Genomic DNA, 22390 nt, shown 5'->3' on the forward strand with positions numbered 1-22390 from the left:
CTGTTTGTGCGACATAACGAAGCATCTCACTGTTAAACCTGCAGCTTCAGGGCCGTGTGATCACGGACATGTATGATGCCGAGCTGCCTGTGGGAGACTCAGATGCAGAAGGAAACTTTGGTCACTACGTGTTTCCAAACACTGACAAACATCTCCACCGCTGTGTTCCCGACAGCATTCTGTTGATGAACTGAGCGCATTTGCCGACTTTGCAGCTCAGAAATTTAAATTGAACTGCTCAGCAATCCGTTTGCAGTTGACTTAAATATGTTCCATATCTTTGTGCACTTTCTCCAATATGTGTATCCTGTTCAATAAATGTGGACCGTGTTTGGCCCTCGACGTAGTCCCAGTTTTTAATGTTGGCCCTCTCTGTGATTGAGTTTGACCCCCCCGGTCTACTGCTTGCTTTGTGCAGTTTCTCCTCTGCTCGGTTTCGCAAAGGCCGAGGCTCCGCCCCCTACGCACACATGTGTGAACACACCTTAACCTACAGCCAGAGACAGAGCGGAGGAAAGGAGAGAACTAAAAACAAATCCGCTGCTAAATGTTTTTACTTTAAAATGACACAGTACAATTATTAATTACTTGTTAGTCATGTTAAAAAGTGTCAGCTCAAAATTGTCTGCGAGCCATATTGTGTTATCGAAAGAGCCATAGGTTCCCGACCCCTGCTCTAGGTCATTACAATTAAAAAAGTTAGTCCTCTGGGGATCATGAAAAGGCTTCTGCCAATGTCATTGCAATCTGCCAGTTATGTTATTAGTTTCTGTGTTATGGAAGATTGAAACTTTGGTCAGAGGGTGGTGCCAAAATATAGCACATGAATTGTCCAAATGGGAAAGGTTCCTGTGAGGAGGATTTATATGCTCAATATGTTTCATGGTATTGCCAATACAAACTGGATTCCATTGTAACACTGTAATATTGACACATTCATGTTGATATACATTATGGGTAATCTTCCAAGCAAAGTCTGGTGTAGTCTGCAGACTAAAATCTGCAAGGCATGATGCCCCTTTGTGATTCATTGAATTGTTGATTTCAACTATCACTATACAATTCACAGATTTGTGCCTGTAAAGTCTGCACATTTGAGGAAGTCTAGACATTTGGAATGAGCGTCTATAAAAGTTGCAGTGCAGAAGAGATGGTTCACCATAATTCTCCTCGAAGCATCATGAATATCCAAACAAAATGTCTGGGCGAGTAGTTGTGATCTGTGATTTGAAAGACATGAGCTTTGGTCAAAGCTGTACTGTGCTGAGTCAGCACATGCTACCTGGGTATGTATCTGTTTCTCTGTTTCCAGACTGACAGTCGATTGACGCTGCTCAACTACACTTTAGTTCTTATTTGTGCCCGCATCTCTCTCCTTCCGCCCAAAGTAAACCAGCAGCAGTGTTGTTCTGAACGTCTAATAAGCAGGCACTTTGTTTTATTCAATTGCTCCTGCAATTTGTGCTTTGAAAACTTAAATTTCAAAAGGCAGAGAGCCAGATTTGTAGCTGACACATGCTGCTAGTTAAATTTTACCATAATATGATCCAACATTTTGTATGCCAGTGGAAGTGTCAGTGTCAAATGCACTCATATAACATTTACAGGTTGAATTACTGAGGCTTCAGAAGCTAACATTTTTCCATATACTGTATATGAATTAGTGTACTGGCAAAGTGACATACAATGAGCAGCACAAAAACATATCTGTTTGGGTAATGGAGTAAGCATGTGGGGGTGTTCCTCTGTGGAATATGAGATCATGTGAGTAGGAAGGTGAGTAAGGAAAGTGTAGGCAGGCAGTCGTAATGGCTAATGTCAGGAGCCTTGTTAATAAACTATCTTGGGATTACTTATTTTTATTTTATTTCTGTAAAGTCTGACTGATTGACATATCATCAAACAGTCTTTCATCCCATTTTATTATTCTGCTGTCAGACTAAACCATGTGAAAATAATCTGATCTCAGGTCTTGTTCAGGCTGTATATTTGTGTCCTATGATTGTGAGGTGCGAGTAGGAGCTTGTGTGTGTGTGTGTGTGTGTGTGTGTGTGTGTGTGTGTGTGTGTGTGTGTGTGTGTGTGAGAGTGAGTGAGTGAGTGTGTGTGTGTGTGTGAGTGAGTGAGTGAGTGAGTGAGTGAGTGAGTGAGTGAGTGAGTGAGTGAGTGAGTGAGTGAGTGAGTGAGTGTGTGTGTGTGTGTGTGCGTCAGGCCTGCTGTTGGTTTATGTGAGCAGATCAAAGGGCTGTTCTGTTGTCAGCACACATCTAATACTGCTGTGGCCCAACACAGCCAACACTGCTCTTCATTAATACATCTGTTCATCAAAGCACATGTGTTCAGCCCAAATGGAAACTGTCATGCTTTTGATACGGTATTAAAAGCACAGAGTCTCACGCTCCCTCGATCTCTCTATTGTTACTGTTCCTCTGATTTCAGCCCTTGGCTGCCAGCAACAATTTGTTCATTTTAATCTTCAACCGTGTGATTAAATGTGTTCACAGGTTTGTTTTTGGGTAAATTAGCGTGTGAGCATTAATATTTGCCACCACAACAACCTGTTAAGGGATGATTCAGTTTAGTACGGCTTCAGTCTGATTTATGTAGTTTTGTTCTTTGACTAAGTTAATAGTTGAGATCTGGGAACATCAACGCCAGAAAACGGTGGATTGCTTCCTCTAGGTTGGGAGGGAGTCACTGCTCAAGCGAGGGAGCTCAAGTATCTAGGGGACTTTTTGCGAGTATGGAGTGTGAGATGGACAGGTAGTTTGGTGTGGCATCAGCAGTGATGTAGGTATTGCACTAGTGTGTTCTAGTGAAGAGGGAGCTGAGCCGGAAGGCAAAGCTTTCGATTTACCAGTTCATCTCATTCCAACCGTTACCTATGGTCATGAGCTGTGGCTATTGACTGAGAGAATGAAATTGCAGATACAAGCAGGCCAAATGAGTTTTCTTCGTAGGGTGGCTGGGAGAAAGGGTGAGGTGCTCAGACATCCGGAGGGAGCTCGGAGTAGAGTCGCTTGTCCTTTGGGTCGAAAGGAGCCAGCTGAAGTGGTTCTGGCATCTTGCTGACCCAATAGATTATTATTTGTGATTCTTACAGTATCCACAGATGCTTCATACTGTATGGAAATGTTTCAGCTTCACTTCATTAAGTCCCTGCAGCCTCTGAAGGCAGCAGGACACATATGTTGGTAAATCTGCAGCCTCTGATTTGAGAAGTGCTGCATCAGAGCGCAGTGACGTTACACACGAGCATCCACTGTGTTTAACTTCATTAAATTATACTTTTCTACCAGACTGCGACAGAATAACCACACACACCTTTACACATTTATACTGTAACTCTGTATTCTGCCTGTTTATGATGTGAAAGTTGGATTACCAAGTCTTCTTCATCTCGTGCACCACAGCCTATTTTCCATTTCTTTTAACAAAATTCAGCGTTTTCTTCTTGAAATGTATTATGAGGCGCGCTGCTGTCACGTTTTAAAATCTGTGAGCATTTAAAACGTGAAATATAGTAGAATTTTGATGTTATCAAAACTGTTCCAAACTATATTTTACATTTTTTGTTTATTTTATAAGTGTACTAATTACCGGCACAAATAAAGGAGAACCTGCATTATCTGCCTCTGGCTGCAGTTTTGTGCTGCGCTCGTGTCGTGCAGCTCTCCACCATCCAGACAACAATACGATTTCATAAAGAAACCAATTCTTGATTTTTTAGCTTTAGTCGTCATGCTTCACTGTGATTAGCTTAACTGTTTCAGTGTTTCAGCTGAGACCAGTTACAGTACGTTACTGGTTTAGGGCATTTTTACACAACACCTTCTGATCTATGTTAAACTTTGCTGAGCTGCACAAACATGAACCAAACCCTAGCATTTGTAGTGTAGTTGGGTTACTTTAGTCCTTAACACTGAATTTACTCAGCAACCTTGAAGCTGTTAGCCAAATAGCCCTGAGCCACGGCAGTAGACAGCAGGGCTGAAATATGACCTGCGTCATTTCATTTACTCACCTCTCAGAGGTTCATCGGTCTATACACCACACCTCTTATCATCAGACTAATAAGTAGCTGTGATGGGAGGCACATTAAAAGACATGTGACCCAAAGGTTTTGGTTATTGTTTTGACACCGGTGCACTTGTCAGTCTTACAATTGAGCCACTTCCAAAGTGTGCGTCAGTCAGACAGAAACCAAACTAATTCAGAGTAGAAGTGCATATAAAACAGAATCGGAGTAAAGCGTCTTAGAGTAGAATAAGATAAAACTTTCTCAAGTGTGTTACTGTTTCCATTAAGTCCAGCTGTTTAGAGAGAATGAGGATGCAACAAACCTGTAACATGAACAAACCTGCTTAATACACTTTTGGCTCCCTGTTGTTATTGTGCTCCAGCATACTGGGCTGTAACCCTCCGTTCTGGAGAACAAAACAAAAACACAGCCACAACAGAAATGGCGAGCATAAGAGGAACGTTTCAGTCACCCTCCAGTCTTCAGGCCAAATTATATTTTTGTGAGTTCCATTTTTCATTGTGTCAAGTTTTGTCACTCAAGCTTTTGCTGTAATGCCAGCAGTTGTATGTCACACATCACTCCAGTCTTCCTCTTCCTAGAAATCTTAAAAGCCTTGCACCACCAGCTATTTTAACAATAATATTTCAGACAAAGGTCAGTTCATTGAAGTGAAATGTCGTGAAGGCTTTCTCTCTGGAACTTTGACACACAAATTCATCATTTGACCCTCGAGTCTAAAATGGAGAAACGTATCATAATAGCTGTGCAGCAGCATCCAGTTGTGTATAAAAATGCTCTTGTGAATAACTAATAGTGCAAGGTAGTACATCAGGGCTGGAGACCAACAGCGTCCCGTCGTCTAGGGGACAATAGAAATATTTTTTGGACGCAAAAAACGTACTACTGATGCGTCCAGGGGACCCTGATTTTTCCCTGATAATTCTACATTGTAAACAACAAATCCACGTTGAAATCATCAGGAGAAGAGCTAGTTAACGTTAGCTGTTAGCTGTAAGCAGCCGGTGAACGAAGGTTCCATACTGTTCAATTATGGTGGGTTCAAGCTCTATTCAGTAAAAATTATTAGTTAAAAGTAAATTATAACAGTATCATGATGTGTTAAACATAGTCTTGTAAAATGTACTTTTTGGTGAGAAACTTGAATAAATCTAGTTGTTTGAGGGAGATGTTTAAACAGCAATATAAAATAGATAATAGAGTGGGAATTATGACAAAAAAGAGTGTATGTAGAAGTACAGAAGAATTATTGTTTTCTTTTAGTTTGTTTCCTGTGGTATCACATTGGTATTGAGAAACATAGATATAATTACTGCACATAAGCTTTTTGGAAGACATAGTACTGTGTATCATGATGAGTAAATCTATGTCATGTGTGATGGTTTGTCAAAATAAAGTGCCATTTTTGTCTATTACTATACTTCTAATTTATTTTGAAAAAAGTGTTTACATCCTTAGTCTGTTTAAGACATCAGATAATCAAAGTACTAAAACCAGCACATTTAAGATGGTACTTAAGATGGCCAAGACGTTTGTTTTGAGAAAAAAGAGAAAAGAGAAAAAGTACAGTCCAGTAAAGAATTCCCCTGGCACTTGTTTTCTGTTCATCGATCAGGCTTAACGCCAATGCTCATTAACCTCCAAAAAGGAGTTTCATTGACAAAGCCTGAGAAAATGAGCAATCTATCACCTTTGAATGCATTAGTTATGGCAAATTGGTCCTGGGGCTGCTTTTTTAATTGAGGATTTTTATGATAAGTTATATGTGTTTTTATACCAGCAGGTATTACAAACGATTGGTAGAGACTGTCTCTGTGTCTATTGATATGCTCTCAGAGGTATATTATTTGGTCAGGGACTCAATTAACTGTGTCGTATTTATTAGCATCCATTACCTGCTGCGTGACTCACAACATCAAGTGGTTAATTTTCCCGTATTGATGAGCACAGTTGGTGAACGTACAGTGTGCTCATGTGTTGCTGGGTGAAAGTGATGTTTCCTCAGATGCCCAGAACAAGAACAGCATAGCCTCAACCTTAACAATGTGGACGACCATTTAAATACTAATACCACATTTAATAACAGAACCATTATTATCCCAGCTTTAGTCTTAACATCAGATGTGAGATATTTTGAGATTCAGTCAACTTCATTGTTTATAATCATACCGGGCCAAAATGCAATCTTGGAACCCCTGGGCTATGGGTTGGGTTTCAAGATTGGGCAAACTCATAGTATTCTCTCCTACAGGGTAATTTAGAGTCATCATCTAACCTGCATTTCATGTCTCCACATGATACCCCGCTCTTGTCACTGGATTCCAGGACATTCCTCTAACATTGCTAATCTAATTGATAAAAGATCAATTGACAATTATTCTTGTTCAAATAGGCCAATAAAGGGCCTTTCCACTGAGGTGTCACTATTGTTTGTTTGAACCTGGTGAAATGGGTATTCTGCATCACTATCCAGGCATCTTAAACCTCGATTCTCATGAAACCAAAAATAGAAGCCACTCAGGTCACAATGACGGAAGGTTGGGTGTGGAAACAACAGATTTATTTGTCATTCAGCTGCGCCAGGCCTTGCACACTGACACACGCTCCACTATCGCTCTCGTCTGGCTCTCTCTGTGTCTCCTGCTTGGACCCAGCCTACAGCAAGAGAACAGAACCAGGTGACCACCACCTTATATTGTGTGACTGTTTACCTGATTGTGTCCAGCTGTCTGATCTCTAGCTGAGACAGTCCTATTTCTCCACCAGCAGCCAGTGCCGTAACCACACCCCACTGCCACACACACTAACCAGAAGTAAGATATCCAAATTATGTTTCTTACCGTAACATGTTTAAATAACGTATTCATGAAAAGATTTTAAGGTTCAGATCTTTAGACACTAACCTCGTTCATGTGTCCCTTTACCTCTTTTTCCATGGTGTATGTCTCTCTTTAGGATAAAGTGGAAGGGCCAGCAGTCTGATTGCTCCTCAACAACAGATTGTTTAACTTCTCATTCCTTTTCTCACACTAATACTACGTAAAAAAACCTTCTCCAGTTCTCAGATCTTTATCAAAATCCCATATTTAACCTTGTTTGATGGGGATATGACAGAGGCAAGCCACCTCACTGTAGCTGACTGAAACTTGGCATTTTGAAAGAGACTGTAATTAATTCATGGGCGGATGATTGGCTGAAACAATCCACTTCCTCCTGATGATCCATCACATTCGTCACTGAGAAGATATTTGAAAAATGAATTGCCACATTCTTATTAAATGTAGCTGTATGAATGTATGGTTATCAGAGGATGCATCCTAATTGTATTCATTATCGTCAAACCTCTTCTTCTCTCACCAGCCACACTCTCCTATTTGCAAGAGAAATTAAGGGTGAATATATCAAGCTTTTTTATTATCTTTTTTCAAGAGCTTGTTTTTCATTTTGAGAGCATGCCTGCTCGATTTCACGTTCAGATTTTCTAATGCTTTTCCCCAAAAACGATGCACTCACACAAGTCCCTGCTTGTGCTTAAATTTGCTCTGCTTCTGCTCAAACTGCATGCTTGCACTCAGATATATTGTTGCTTGCACTCATATATATTGTTGTTTGCACTCAGATATTTTGTTGCTTGCACTCAGATTCAAGATTCAAAGGCTTTAATGTCATATGCACAAAAGCTATATGGTAGTTGGCAATATAAATCAAAAGGCTCTTCCAACAATACAACATACAGTATACTTAAGACCTAAATAAATACAGTAATACAGTTATAAAATAGTGCAATAAAATAGTGCAATGGATTTTTACAGCTAACGGCCACTAGGGGAATTCCTAAATCTATGGATTTTACAGGTTACAGTCCACCGGATGCAGGGAAAGAGCGCGCAAAGTAGCGAGTGGTACGAGAGACAGACGGACATTACGAGAGCGAGGCAGTGTGTGAGACACCCTCATTATGGAAATATATATATTTATTTCGAGGAGTCTTATTTTGTTAAATATGCTTTTATGTTGATACTCCTGAAACCGGATACTCCTGAAACCGGCACTTTCTGGGGGTTCGCGCCACTTTTTCGGGAGACGGAAAGAAGGATACGCTGAAGAGAGGGGTGCATGTCCAAAAACCCCGACTGTGGAGTTACCGTATGATGATGACTTCCATGTGTTTCTTCTGTTTCAACGGTAATTTATGGACAAATTAAGGAAAACACCAACGGTCAGAGACAATAAATGCTGATTGAACAGGCAGAAGTTCTCCATCGTTATTTCCTGGTTCTACACAACACAACGCAGAGTCGATCGTGGTGTCAGCTACAGACCGGCTACATACTAGTATACCGGTACATGTAAAATATAATAAGATAAAACAGTATATACATTTTAAAATACTGTACTGTGGAATTAAATACTGTATATTGTAATAATTTATAAATATGTGGATATATGGAATAAACAGATCTGTACTATAAACATATGTAAGTAGTGACACTTTGCAGAGCTCAGGAGTTGAACAGTCTTATGGCCTGTCTGATAAAACTGTCCCTGAGTCTGCTGGTCTTGGTGCGGATGCTGCGGTACCCCCTGCCAGACGTTGCTGGGGTGATGGGGTTCTTTAATGATTCTGCGTGCCTTATTCCTTCACCACTGGGTGTAGAGGTCTTCCATGGATGGCAGCTCCGTCCTGGGTGATGTGCTGAGCAGTTTTCACCCTCTGTAGAATCGTACGGTTGAGGGTGGTGCAGGTGCCATACCAGGCTGTGATGCAGCCAGTCAGGATTCTCAATGGTGCACCTGTAGAAGTTACAGAGTATCCTGAAGTCCATGTTTAACCTTCGCAGCCTGCGGAAGAAGAAGAGTAGCTGTCTTTGTGACGGTGTTTGTGTGATGAATCCAGGTCAGGGCCTCACTGATGTGAACCCCGAAGAACCTGAAACTGGTGACTCTCTCCATTGTAGTTCCGTTGATGGTGAGGGGGGCGTGTTGAATCCTGAACTGTAGTCAATGATCAGCATTCTCACATATGTGTTCCTCTGATCCAGGTGGCAGAGGGCAGTGTGGAGGGTGGGGGCGATTGACCTGTTTGCTCTGTAAGCAAACTGTAGAGGGTCCGGTGAGTCAGGGAGGGAGGAGGTGATGAAGGTTTTGACTAACCGCTCACAGCACTACATAATGATGGAGCTGAGTGCAGCTGGGTGCTAGTTGTTCACGCAGATGTTTTTTGTCGTTTTGGGGACAGGAACAACGGTGGACTGTTTAAAACATGTTGGGACTACAGGCTGGAGCAGGTGACCTTTTGAAAATGTCTGTGAGTCTGTCATCTGCCAGCTGAACTGCTCACACTTTAAGAGCATGGCCAGGGATGCCATCATGTCCAGGAGCGGATTAATCTGGTTACCTCCACAGACACAGACAGCTCTCAAAATGTGGAGAAAAATAGTGTACAGTTCATCTGGGAGAGATACAGACACTTCCTCAGCACCGCTCGTTGTCCATTTATAGTCTATTATTGTTTTTAGTCCAGACCACATGTTTCTTGCGTTGGAGCCCTTGTAGTCAGAATCCACTTTGTCTCTATATTGTCTTTTTAATAATACTAATACTAATACTAATAATAATAATAATAATAATAATAATAATAATAATAATAATAATACATTAGATTTGTATAGCGCTTTTCTAGAAACTCAAAGATGCTTGAGTGATACAAAAATAAAATATATTAAATATATTTTTAAAAAAAGGGAGGATAAACAGAAGAGTCGGTCAGTGGTTGAAGGCAGTGTTGAATAAGTGAGTCTTAAGTGATGATTTGAATGTGTTGAGTGAGGAGAAGTCTCTGCACTGCTAATTTCTCTCCAGAACACGTTTGTGGAATTCCTATACTCATCTAAATCGTCGCTGCTGTGCGTGTGCTTCAAGTTCAGCACAGACCTCGCCGTTTATCCAGGGCTTCTGATTTGGGAATGTTGGTACAGTAATCCGTGGCACGACGTCATCGATGCATTTGCCGATGTAGCAGATGACCGCGTCCGTTTGTTCGAAGTGGCTTATCACTGGTTGCTGTCCCTCACCTGTGTATATTGATTGTCAGAATACACGTTGAAGTTATGCGTCTTGCCCGAAATATTATCAAACCAATAAAGACCAATAATATATATAAAGACCAATTTGAGTGCTGTCCTAATCTTTTTTTTCTACATAAAGGATACAGCAGCCAGTCTTTAAGGTGTAATTGTGAGTTGAGCGTGTTGTGCCTTAATTTATATCAATTGGTTAATGAAATGTTTACCCAGTCCTAATATACAATGTTGTCATATTTTAAGGGGTGTCAAAAATAGAAAAGAGTGCAGCGGAAAACATCTGATAATATCTATGTATCTCTATTAAATCAAAACAAAACAGCAATAAATGAAAGTGGCAAAGTTGGATCACACTGTCAATATGATTTTTCACTGTTTATTTTCACTGCATATTTGCATGACACTCAAAGTAATAACTAGCTTGGACTTAATGCAGCTTTATTTTGAATTGGGAGATACTTGCATCTTGGATAATGTTATGTTATCTATGACACCTCTCACATGCGTGTAAAATGTTATCATGTTCTATTGATTTTTATGCACAAATACGACATTTGAGAGCAATGTAAATTTGAAGACACAATTTATTCATTTGTGCACATATATTTATTTTTTCCTCTCCCATCACACCTGCCAGGCTATGAACAATGAATGCCTGAATGTGGGTTTGTATGTGCTGTGCAGCTCTGTTTGACTGACAGAGTGCCTGCAGTTTATCAGCCCCCTGCAGATCAGCCTTTGTTGTTTCCTGCTGTGCAACTAAAGTTCACAACCCAAGTTATCCACTCATCTCCATTTACCAGTAAAATAGTACCATGCTCAAATACACTCAAGTTTTTTGGCAAATTATGTTTTACTTAATTCAAATTGTCTTCATGGTCTCATGATGCTGTATGCTTCTAGTGTGTGTTATCAGCATCAACAATCCCATTCAAGTATCCTCCAGTGTATCAAAGCTAAGTGACTTTGTGCCACTGGAGAACTACGCAAAGCCATTTTAATTGTTTTTCTGCTTCATGACGCTCCCTCCTCAAAAGCTTGAAGATGCAGGATTGATATCTTTCTTTGCTGTAAAACAGTTTTAAATTGCAATTTTAATTTGTTTAACATCTTGTGTCTGCTGAGGCTTTATATTTTTCTGAAAGGCAAGCGGAGAAATAACAGTTTCCTCTCTTTCTCCAACACAATCACTCCTCTTGATAATCATCACCACCATCTTCATCATCATTTCCTCTTCATTCTTGACTCAATTATGCCAGCGACACTTTTATGAATCTGTCAGCTGAAATATGCCACATTTGTGCATGATTGTGTTTTATTGTGCTGCTTGAATTGAATTTGCTGTTCCCAGGCTTTTCTGTGCATTGTAAATAAAAAAAAAGGCAACAGAAAAGGAGAAATGAAGTGGAAGTGGTATCACTTTTAACATGCCAACCTGCTATTTTTCCGCATTGTTCTCAGCAGAGAAAGGCAGCCAGGGTAATTTGCATTTATAAAGGCCTTCCTTACACATCCTGGGTTTGGTTAAACCATTCTTTCTCCCCTCAAAATAATAGAAGCACAAATTGTGGGCTGTGGGCACGGAGGGATGATGGGGAAATATATTAATTTGTCTCTTGTCATTCGCTTGGGATAATTTGAATGTTGTCATGGTAATTTGGTGCTCGGAGGCTGCGGGTCACTTTCAGACAGAGACCCGGCAATCCTTGTGAAGCACTGATAAGAGCCTGCCCGGTGTGTGTGTGGGTGTGAGTACATGTGTGTACCCTTCACTGCAATGATGAATTACCTGCTTATCTGGCTCAGTCCAGAGAGGGGAGCGCATGCCGGTATGGGACTGTCAGGGAGAGAAAGAGGCGCTGAGATAGGCTGCTGGTGAAAGAGATGAAATGATGTCGGGGGTTGGGGGGAGTAGAGGGGCATCACAGAGGTGGAATGGCTAGATGAGGCAATGGAAGAGGAAAGACATGGAAGTGATAGTGCTGCTAAATAGAAGGGGATGGTGATGCTATGCTGTAATGATGCATTGTGGTCATTATGCTACAAATTGATGTTGAAAGCTAGAGCTATAGTATACTGACTATACTGTAAGCACATATAAGATGCTGGTTTGAAAAAAGATACAGCTTCAGCTGACATGGATATTAAAATGAGTTGAAGGGATAACCAACCTTTTCAGAGTACCCATTTGATGGCCAACTTTCCTAACATCATGCAGTGTTTGTGAATATGAATAAGCAAGGTTGAAAACCACATAAATCCATTTTTAATCTATTGTGGCATCAACTTGTATAGCCTGAAGCTTATTCACTGTGCTTTTACTCTCAATTGAGCCTGTTATCTAGGGATCAACCTGAACAAGAAATGTGAACATATTCCTAGAAAATCATTCTGAATGTTCTCGCACTCACTAGGTCTGTTACAGTTTACTTTCAGTAGATCTTACTTGGGACAGACACCTGTTGGGGTACATTATCCAGTTTCCCTATGAGATAGAGGTCTTTGCGGGTCCACCCGAACCACGGGCCCGTACGGGTTCCAGATCCATGGCTTACACAGTCGGGTCCCGATCAGATAGCGCTGATCATGATGGAAGTGGAAACTCGTAAACTGTGAAAAGCCAAAGAATCCTAGGCATTTTTGGGGTCTATTAGAACATGTTTACATAATTTAATTTTCAAAAAACGCATTATTTTTCTCATACTGTCTCCCTAAATATACTTGTATTCACCTTCTGTCTGAAACGTTTAAGCGCCTGTCTCTTTAAGCCCCACCCAATAGCCTTCTCTGATTGGCTTGTGAGAAGAATGTGGCGTGCCTTTGCAATGTTAATTTTCAAGCCGTTGTTGGAGATAATCAGATTGGGGTCGATGTAATGTAATGTGCTTGCTTGTGACATAGGAAAGCGAATCTGAATGGCATGTTGAATCTCATGTTTTCTGACCTTGAACGATCTTCTTCAGCCATTTAAACCCCAGGAACTTTATCAGTATGTCAATGGATGATCTCGGAGAACAAACTTGTTGATAACTTTGCTCTTATTGGACTTGCTGGCCTTAAAGGACATCCTTGCCCAAGTGTTGCTGTCCAGGGTTTCCAGTACCCATCTTCTTTGGATAATGGGGCACAGCTGTTGTGATTTGGTCCATAAATCCTCATGGCCAGACTGGACAACACTGAATATACCGCTGGGCCAAGAGTTACAACTTCTGCTTCTCATATTAGGAGGTTCATACTCATAATATACAGGATAGGGGAGATGGTTCTCCCTGTTGGAATCCATTTCTGAAGGTCTTGCTAGTTTGTTGTGAAATGGGCTGATGTAAGTCTAAACTTGAACACTTTTAGTTAGCTGGTGATCATGTCTAGAATAGTCCCTGGGATGTAGTAGTGGTTGAGTCCTTCTTGGATGAGTTTATGTAGGATTGATCCGTAGGCGTTTGCGAGGTCTATCCAGACAACTGTTAGGTCGCTATTCTTCAGCTTGGCCTTTCAGATCAATTGGCTCATCATAGAGGTGTTTTTAGAGACCCATTTAAAAAGCCCATGAATTCCTTTCTGGATGGATGTGTTGGTATAGTGGTTGTGCGTCATATAAGAAGAAGAAAATCTATATACATAAGGTATAGTGTTCTGGGCCTCGACCAGCTGATGCTTTGACTTTGATATCTTGGATTTCCTGCCATGTATGCAACTTCATATTTAGCTCAGTTGATATTGAACCATGCCATTTGTAAGGCATTGTTTACGCAAAGTGTGGGGTGGGTGGTGGTGTTATACTCGCGGGAGCTTTAGTGGGCCGGTCTGAGTCAAAAAGTCCAGGGCCAGCTTTTATTCCTATTCCATCCCTGTTTTCAGCATACATCTGAGCAACTCTCTCGATGTCCCAATAAATGTATTCATGCTCTAAAAATATACCAGATTGTGCATGCCTCTTCTATATTTGCTCACATGCTATATCTTTCACGTTTTGCAGGATTTGTATCCTGTTATTATTATTATCATTATTATTTTTTCCTTTATTTAACCAGGAGATAGTCTCATTAGGATTAAAAGTATATTCTTCCAGAGTGTCCTGGCCAAGACAGACATCATCACAATTAACAATGTTTCAGACACAAAAAACAAAACGCATAACAATTTAAAATGAAAACAAAGAACAAATGAAAAAATAATTAAAGATCATAAATGTGTAAATAGTTAACTATATAAGCATTGTAAGTATATATTTGTTATGCTTGAGTATAATATGGGAATCATGGAGACATTAACCAGAATCTTCAGCATTGGCAGTTTTACCTTATTGTCAATGTCAAATGTCAATCTGCCACCCGCTCCACAATAATTTTTCTCATGCATAACAGAGCAGAGAGTTTATACAAGCTGAGAAAGTAATCGGTACTAATACATCTCCAATGCATCTCATGGGTTTTACTTTTTATTATTCATACAGCCACACACAGACAGTGGTTCATTTAGAAATCAGCTGTCCTTGGCTGGCGTGTCATCTCTGCTGTATAATGGATGTTTGTAAGGAGCACCTGAGCCCCTTGTCCCTCTCCTCCTCTTCTCTTACAGACTTTCTGTCTCTATTTCTGTCCTTCTGTTTTTCTCTGTCCCTAAAGCCTAATTCTGTCTGATTAATATTACTAGGCTCTACGTCAAGTATTAATCTACTCATTGATGCCAATTGATTAACAGCAGATTTCCATGGGAAACCCTCAAATGTAACCGAACTGAATAGTAGATTATTAGAATCATTTGTTCACAGTGGAGTTTCAGTTCTGCACAATCTACAGTAACTGCTGCTGAAACAAATGTGTGTGAAATACCATCCCAATGAAAAGTGGATGAAGGTTTGCCTCCCAATCACACATGATACAAGCACATAAGTGTATTATCTAATTCTGATACATTAAAATGACAGCATGGGTTGTTTGTTCAAATGCTTAATCCAAATAATGACGCTTGTGTCTGAGAACTAAAGGCAGAAGCAGTGTAACACTGTACACAGCGACACAGGAGACCATTATTTGCATCCTGCAACCTACCAACCCTAAACTTAAAATCCAACTGAATTCACATGTAGTCGTCTCTTTTTATATCCAATAATATTGTTAACAAGTTTTGTTTTAGATGTATTGTTAATAGTTCTTTATTGCAAAAAGGAAGAAACAATAAAAAAAAGTGTTAGTTAGTTGTAAACCTAAACAACAAAACGGACCACAAACTATAACTTTTATTATTGATACAATTAAATTCAGAGAGAGTCTGTCTGTTTGTCAGCAAGAAAAACCCTTTTTACATTTTTATTTATAATCATCTCTATTCAGTCACATGTGAGGTGGATCATTCCTGAGCGTCGGGTTTCATATGAATTACATATTTTCACTGAAACAATTAAAATGTCCTGCGTTCAATCGACACCATAATCATATTCCGGGTTATTAAATAAAGAGTTCACAATCAGAATATCAATAAATATAGATGCTAATAATGCATAAATAATATTAACGCATTCTGCCGGTAGAAATGGTTCCTTCGCTTCTAAGCAGGACACAGTAATCTACAGAGTATAAAGACAGACTGCAGCTTGGTATTCTTGCTGCTCTGGGTGTAATAACTGTGTATCAATATAAGCTCAGTGCTCATGTGTGCAGCCTCAAAATCCGTCAAAAGTCTCCACAGCTGACTGACAGCTGATCCAGCTGTGATCTCCGACTTTTGAAACGGACATCGCTCCATGTGACGCTTCAGAGGAAAGGACGTCTCATTTCTGTAAAACTACATTTCCTCATTTCCTCTCTCCTCGCATGGTTTCCTTGTGTCTCTCCATGCATCCCAGATGGGTGGGACTAAGATGCATAGAAGAGACGCAAGTGAGGGAAATGTGGATGCAATTTAAGAGACTTAGGATATACCCTAGGTATCTGTTTGATTGACAGCAGCTTGCAGATTGCGAAGGTGTTGCACTGTGATGAATGAGAGACAAAGTAAATGCGCTGCAGCCTACAGTACAGGTTATGGGGAGATAGTGTATTCGTAGCATTAGTAAGTACCACACCAGCATTAAAATACCCACCTATGCCTATGTCAACAAAACACACATTATATATTTGGTGAAATACTACATGCTTTCTCTATACATATACCATTATATACACTGTACAGTTCACTCCTGAAAGCCAGCATTCCCATCAGGGTGATTCAGGTTTCTGATGTGTGTTAGCAATGATGTAGAGCTGAGAGAGCTTCTCCTCTGCACCTGCTGTTGCGCTCTTCATCACAGCCATAATGGTGACTGACAGCTGGGATAAGCCTGGCTTCCCCGGGGAATAGCTTGTTTTCTGCAGCAGGTCTCATGGGGTTGGCAGCTGCACAGGGCGACGGTCAGGTGCCACTCGTCCTCCATGAAGACTGAAGAATAATGACACCTACACTCAGTTCCAGGCTTCTGAGGAACACACTAAGTTTGCTTGAATAGAAATAATAGATATGTTCCTCTTTGTTTTGTGTGGAAGTCACAGCCTGAATCACCTACAGTATGTTGGTGAATAGAATAGATGTTTAGTGTCCACAAGGTGGAAAAGTGTCTCTTCTCCATTTGGCCATTCAATAAAACATTAAAACATACATACAGACAAGACATAGCAGAAACAAGAGTATGAATAAATACACCACTTAAGTGGCGTGAACAGTAAGACAACTGGTAAACAATTTAAAACTAAAATGTGGAATAAGATTCTCACTGGGACCTGGAATCAGGACCTAAATTCAGTCGATCGATATCTGCATAATTTAAATGCAAAATTTGTAATCAGTGTCTTCCAAAACAACCCACATGACAATTACAAAATACTGATGTTTTCTGATCTGACACTTACATGGTGGTGAAGTTTAGGCAACTACAATTACTGGTTAAGGTTTCAAAAAAGATGGTTGTCATGTTTAAAAGATGGAAGTGTTGACAGTTGGAGGGGACAGGATGTTGTCAGACACTTTGATCATCCAATCATCAGCACAAGAGTTCCTTCAAATATGGATTATTGTGGGCATATCCTATCATTATAGATACATGTTTCTACAGGTATGTGTGTCTATATATATCTATATATGTATAAATAATATTTATAATATTGCACTATAAACAGTTGATAGCTATGAATATTTGAGACACTAAATATGTTTTTAATTACTTGTTGTCCCTGTTGTGTCTTGTTAACCTATAGCATATTTTTACTGTAACTCGTGTGACTTTTCCAGTGTGTGGGTACTTTGTGTATTGAAATATTATAGTATTATTTTCCCCTCATTCAACTACAAGATAAGATAAGACTTTATTATTAAAAACTGTATTCATCCCGAGGGAAAGTGCTGTGCAACAGTCAAAATACAAAGTGGGAAAAGTGCAAATATAAAAGAGAGGACAGCATGCTTTTACATTTAGAGCTTTGTGGTTGGTTTCCCCCAACGTTGTGGTTTAAAGTAGGCCATTATAGCAGGCTGCTATAGTTTAATCTACCCTGTCATGTCAGTAATGGCTTTTAACATTAGTTAAATTCTCCCAGGGGAATGTTTTAAGTGTGAGGAAGGCTCTGTGGCCCAGACCTCATCAAATGAATAGCAGTGTAGGATTCATCCCTTTAGCGTGTGACACTTTTTTCAAGATGTACTTTGTGTGATGAGCACATCAGTGTATGTGTGAAAACATTTAGGCTCAATCAAATATTATGGATTTTATGGAGTTTGTGAAATTGTGGTTGTGGCGACTGACAAGCTTGGGACTATTTTCTTTCAGTAGGTGATACCCAGGACCTTTTGAAAAGAGAACTCTTATCACAGTAGCCCGTCTTGGTTGAAATAAAGGTGGCATTTAAAAAGTTTGTGTGCAGCTCTTCAGAGGATTGGGATAAATCAGTAAGCAGAGGCATTGGGACGTTTAGATAGGGGCTTTCTCAAAGGCTCAGTCAGCTTCTCCTTATCAGCTGGGCTCTTATCTCTTCATTTCATATTTACAGATATTGGCTAATAACCCCTGCTAGTGGCAGCTGACACAAGGTTACCAAGGAAATGCAGCTCCTTTTCAGAAAGGTGAATCCATGTACCATAGTAGCTTCTAGCTCATAGTCACAGGAACTTCCAACCTCTATCGCTTTTTGAATTTCTTAATTTTCTTTATGTAAGACGATGAGTGCAAAAGTGCTTGCGACCTCTCCCTCTCAAGATAAGCCAACCCTGAAATTTAAGCAGTTAGATTATCAAATGAGATAAAAACATCTTTCAAATAACAGCAAGAAAAAGACAGACGGAGAGAAAGAGAGAGGCAAAGTCTCTCTCCTGTCAACAAGTCATCTCTCACCCTGCGTCGCTCCATGTCTGCGTTTTAATTTACTCTCCTCTGTCTGATAGCTGCAACAGCACATGGTCTGTGGCCTCACGTCTCTCATCACACTTCTACCTTTTGAATTCACGTTCCAAGTAATAAAGCTATTTTGTTCTGCGCTTGTACACACAGAGGAAGATTTGGCATCAGTCACTAGGAATATGAGCTGCTGCTCAAAAACATTTCCCAGGCAACAACCAACACATAACAGTGCTGTCATGCCTTCAGAACCATATATATATATATATATATATATATATATATATATATATATATATACACTGTATATCAGAGGTGGGAAAGTGGGCAGCTTTTCACTTCAATCTGTCATTCTAAAGTAAAGTACCCTAATCTGAGTAAAAAATATGAATGTGTAATTCAGTGGAATGGTTTGACAGTTCATTGCTCCAGTCTATATCACACATCTGAAACTCCAGCTGTCGCTGTGTGTCAAAGCTGCCAGGTTTGACAGAGACGACAAAGATTTTCTTCATTAAATCGTAGGCATGTTCAGGACAGACTATTTTTCAGGTGTTTTAAGATATTCATCGTACACTGCAATCAATCACTGAGTTTTCCATCGCAGGTCTGGTAGGACTGGGACTCTTAAAAACAAAGAAACATCAGAGAACACAGAGGAAGTGAGCCATAGGCAGGTAAAGGATGAGAATAATGGCATAGCTTTTGTCATTACATGGACAGTGACTCTGGTCCTGTGACTCGGAATTGAGTGATCCCACTGAACTAGTTCTGGTTGTAAGGCATCAAAAATAATATATATATATAATATATTATATTGTTTTTCTTGGGAGGTCATTTCCTGTGACATGAGAGTGAGATGGTGGTAGAGATATCTTGCTTTCAACTAAGTTTAAGATGAATTAATTTGGTATAATGCTATAGCTTAATGAAGCCTCTCAGATGCCACATGTGTTGTATACATATACTTATATGTATACATATATACTGTATATACGTATGACAGAAAAACATTGATCAGCAGTGGAAAAGGAAGCACAGTGATTGGGTTAAGTAAGTGCATTAGCTACAAAAGCAGGAGTGCCCCCATCATGTGTGAGGCCACATTGCCAGATGACTTTTTATGCTCGTTTTGATCTCCTCAACAAAGAGTCAGCTTTCTAATCTGCCCCGCCTCCAGAGGACCGGACACCCTCACTGATCTGGTAAACCTGCTAGGAGGAGTTTGCAAAAGTATATTGCCTGTAAATGGCCACAAATATTTGATATGAGTTGAGTTGATATGCTACCAAATTCTGTACATCTAGGTGAAGCAGCAAGGACTGCTTCAATTAAATATTATAGGGGGCACTTTCAAGTCCCCATTGCCACACTGAAGCACAAAAGCCATATCAGATAAGTAATAAGTATAGCACTTCTGATGCGTGTGCCAACCTTAGCCTCTCACAGACAGTTTTGGTTTTCATGGTCTACATTCTATGTATATATTTTTTTTCATTTGGATTGTCTATACTGTAATTGTATTCTGTTGGTTATTCTGTACACACAACATTTATTGCATGTATGTCCGCAAGAGGTCGCTCTTCATGAGGTTACTTCCATTGTTTCCCTGTCAAAACATTTTTTGGGGAGTTTTTCCATGTCTGAATTGAGGGTGGCAGGACAGAGAGGGCCTCCTGCTATACACATTGTACTTTTTGATTTGTGATATTTGGCTACATAACGAAAACTGAGTTTATTTGACTTGAAGGTAGTGCAAAAGGTAATGGTATAGTAACGTGCAAATCCAAACAGAAAATGTTATATATGGTGGAGTGTGGAGGATGAGGTGGCGTTGAGGAGTCTCACAGTTTGAGGAATGAAGCTGCCATGTAGTCTGGTGGTACGGCAGCGGATACTTCTGTAGGTAGCCAGAGAGCAGCAGGGCGAACAGGCTGTGTTGGGGGGTATTGTCTTGTAGTATCTTCTGGGCTCTGTGCGGGCACCTGATGTTGTCTTGCACTTTAATTTTCCCCCCATATGTATTTATTTTTCTTGAAGATTTTGAGACAAACTGATCAGCACACTCACTAAACACCATTACATATCTAAACTCCAAAGCTAGTGGATCCTAAAAGGCAACACACACCGTAGCGTGTATCAGGTGACCCATGCCATTTGGCACACACGTGACACGTGACAGACAGAAGATCTCATCAGGTAATAGGATCTGCAAAGTTAATGTGACAAGAATGCTGATTTTCTGGAGCGTTGATCTGCGCAGATACTTGGACAGTGGTGTATCCTGGCATGTCAACATGCATGACAATGGTGTGCTGACTTGCATAGAAAGAAATAGGTGCATATATTTTGACACACTTCACAAGCTACCTCTGTGGTGCCCTCAAAGACGCAATGTTTCTGCTTGGTACTGTGTACATCACTGAAGTTGAACAATTCTTCATGTCTTTTTTCAGGTAGAGGATGCCATGCTTATGTTTGACAAAACCACCAACCGACATAGAGGTAAGTTGGGATTCCACTGCTACTGTATATTCATGTGTGTGTGTGCATGTATGTGTGTGTTTGTTTAGAGAACCTCCATACTTCTTCCTGTTCTAGATCAATAGCCGTTGAGCTATTGCCTATATTATGTATACAGTATATACTGTACATACACATACACACATGGTAACAGCAACAACTACACCAGTAAGTGTATTTCCTCAAAGATTCCTACTTCCCTCAAGGTCAGATCCATTGTTGTTCATTACAGATAGCTTTCAGTCTGCCCAGCAATCCATACTAAAGCTGTTCCCTTATCATTGTGATTCTCCACACTGCTGACTGATACACACAAATACACAAGGACATGTCCAATCAACAGCACATGGCCATCGAGCCTGCCAGCTAAACACACCACATAGATGAACATTTATTTCCCCTATCAATTTAATTAGCCTCATTTCTCCTTAGGCCATTTTGCCCCTCCGATAAGTCGATATGGATCTACACTGGCATTCTGGTGATTGCATGATGGAAGAGAGAGACATAGGGGTGAGAAAGAATGAGAGGGTCAAATAAGGGAGTGAGAGAAAAGGCAGAAGAGAAAAGGTGCTACACAGTTGAATAGAAGGACAGAGATTGAAGGAGAGAGGCATGTGTGGTCTGATAAGGTTCAGATAGCTGATGCTGCAGAGCAACGGAGGCGGCAGGATGGTTATCTCCACCCCCTCCTTATCTGAAGGCCTTATCTGTGGCTTCAGCAGTGCAGCCCTCTGCCCCAAAACAGAGGACTTTACAAAGACACAGCAGCAGAGAGGAGGAGACAGACACTTTTGAAGAGTTCACTCCAGACCAACACAAGCTGAGGATGGGTTGGTGGTTTTGGAAATTAAATATAACATGATAACATTGTACAGTACTCACCATAGTTTTACGCACTCACTGCAATGAGGATTATTACTGACAATTCACTATTCATTATTATTACCACCAAAGCCTAACTAAGCTTACCTTTTTCAAAGACGATGAGAAGGAAGAACCTTCTCTGTTCCAGCATGACTGTGCCCCAGTGCACAAGGCAAGGTCCATAAAGGCATGGTGTGATGAGTTTGGTGTGGAAGAACTTGACTGGCCTGCACAGAGCTCTGACCTCAACCTGACCAGGAAGCTGTTATAGCTGCATAGGGGGGACCAACTTCATATTAATGCCTATGAAGTTGGAATGGGATGTCATAAAAGTTCCTGTAGGTGTATTAATGTGTAGGTGGCCCAATACTTTTTTCCATATACATACAGCTGGTTCCCGGCTGAATTTTGGTTTGTCCAAAATAAAGCAAAAGACATCGAGGATATTTCCAGCCATAAACACATGGTGTATTTTGTTTGCATATTTCCCTCAGTGTTAACATCATTCAGCTTC

General features: G+C 40.3%; 1 protein-coding gene across 5 annotated transcripts in view; it reads left to right on the plus strand.

Annotated features, from left to right (window-relative positions):
• LOC115017394 (RNA-binding protein Musashi homolog 2-like) overlaps positions 1 to 22390 on the plus strand; it is a 224785-nt gene that overhangs the window by 92913 nt on the left and 109482 nt on the right. For all 5 annotated transcript variants that reach the window (XM_029445784.1, XM_029445782.1, XM_029445786.1 and 2 more), the window contains exon 7: positions 20943 to 20991. In XM_029445784.1, coding sequence (XP_029301644.1) covers positions 20943 to 20991 — 49 coding nt within the window. The remainder of the gene's footprint in view (positions 1 to 20942; positions 20992 to 22390) is intronic.

This window comes from Cottoperca gobio, chromosome 13 (genome assembly GCF_900634415.1).
Source record: "Cottoperca gobio chromosome 13, fCotGob3.1, whole genome shotgun sequence".
Taxonomy (NCBI): Eukaryota; Metazoa; Chordata; class Actinopteri; order Perciformes; family Bovichtidae; genus Cottoperca; species Cottoperca gobio.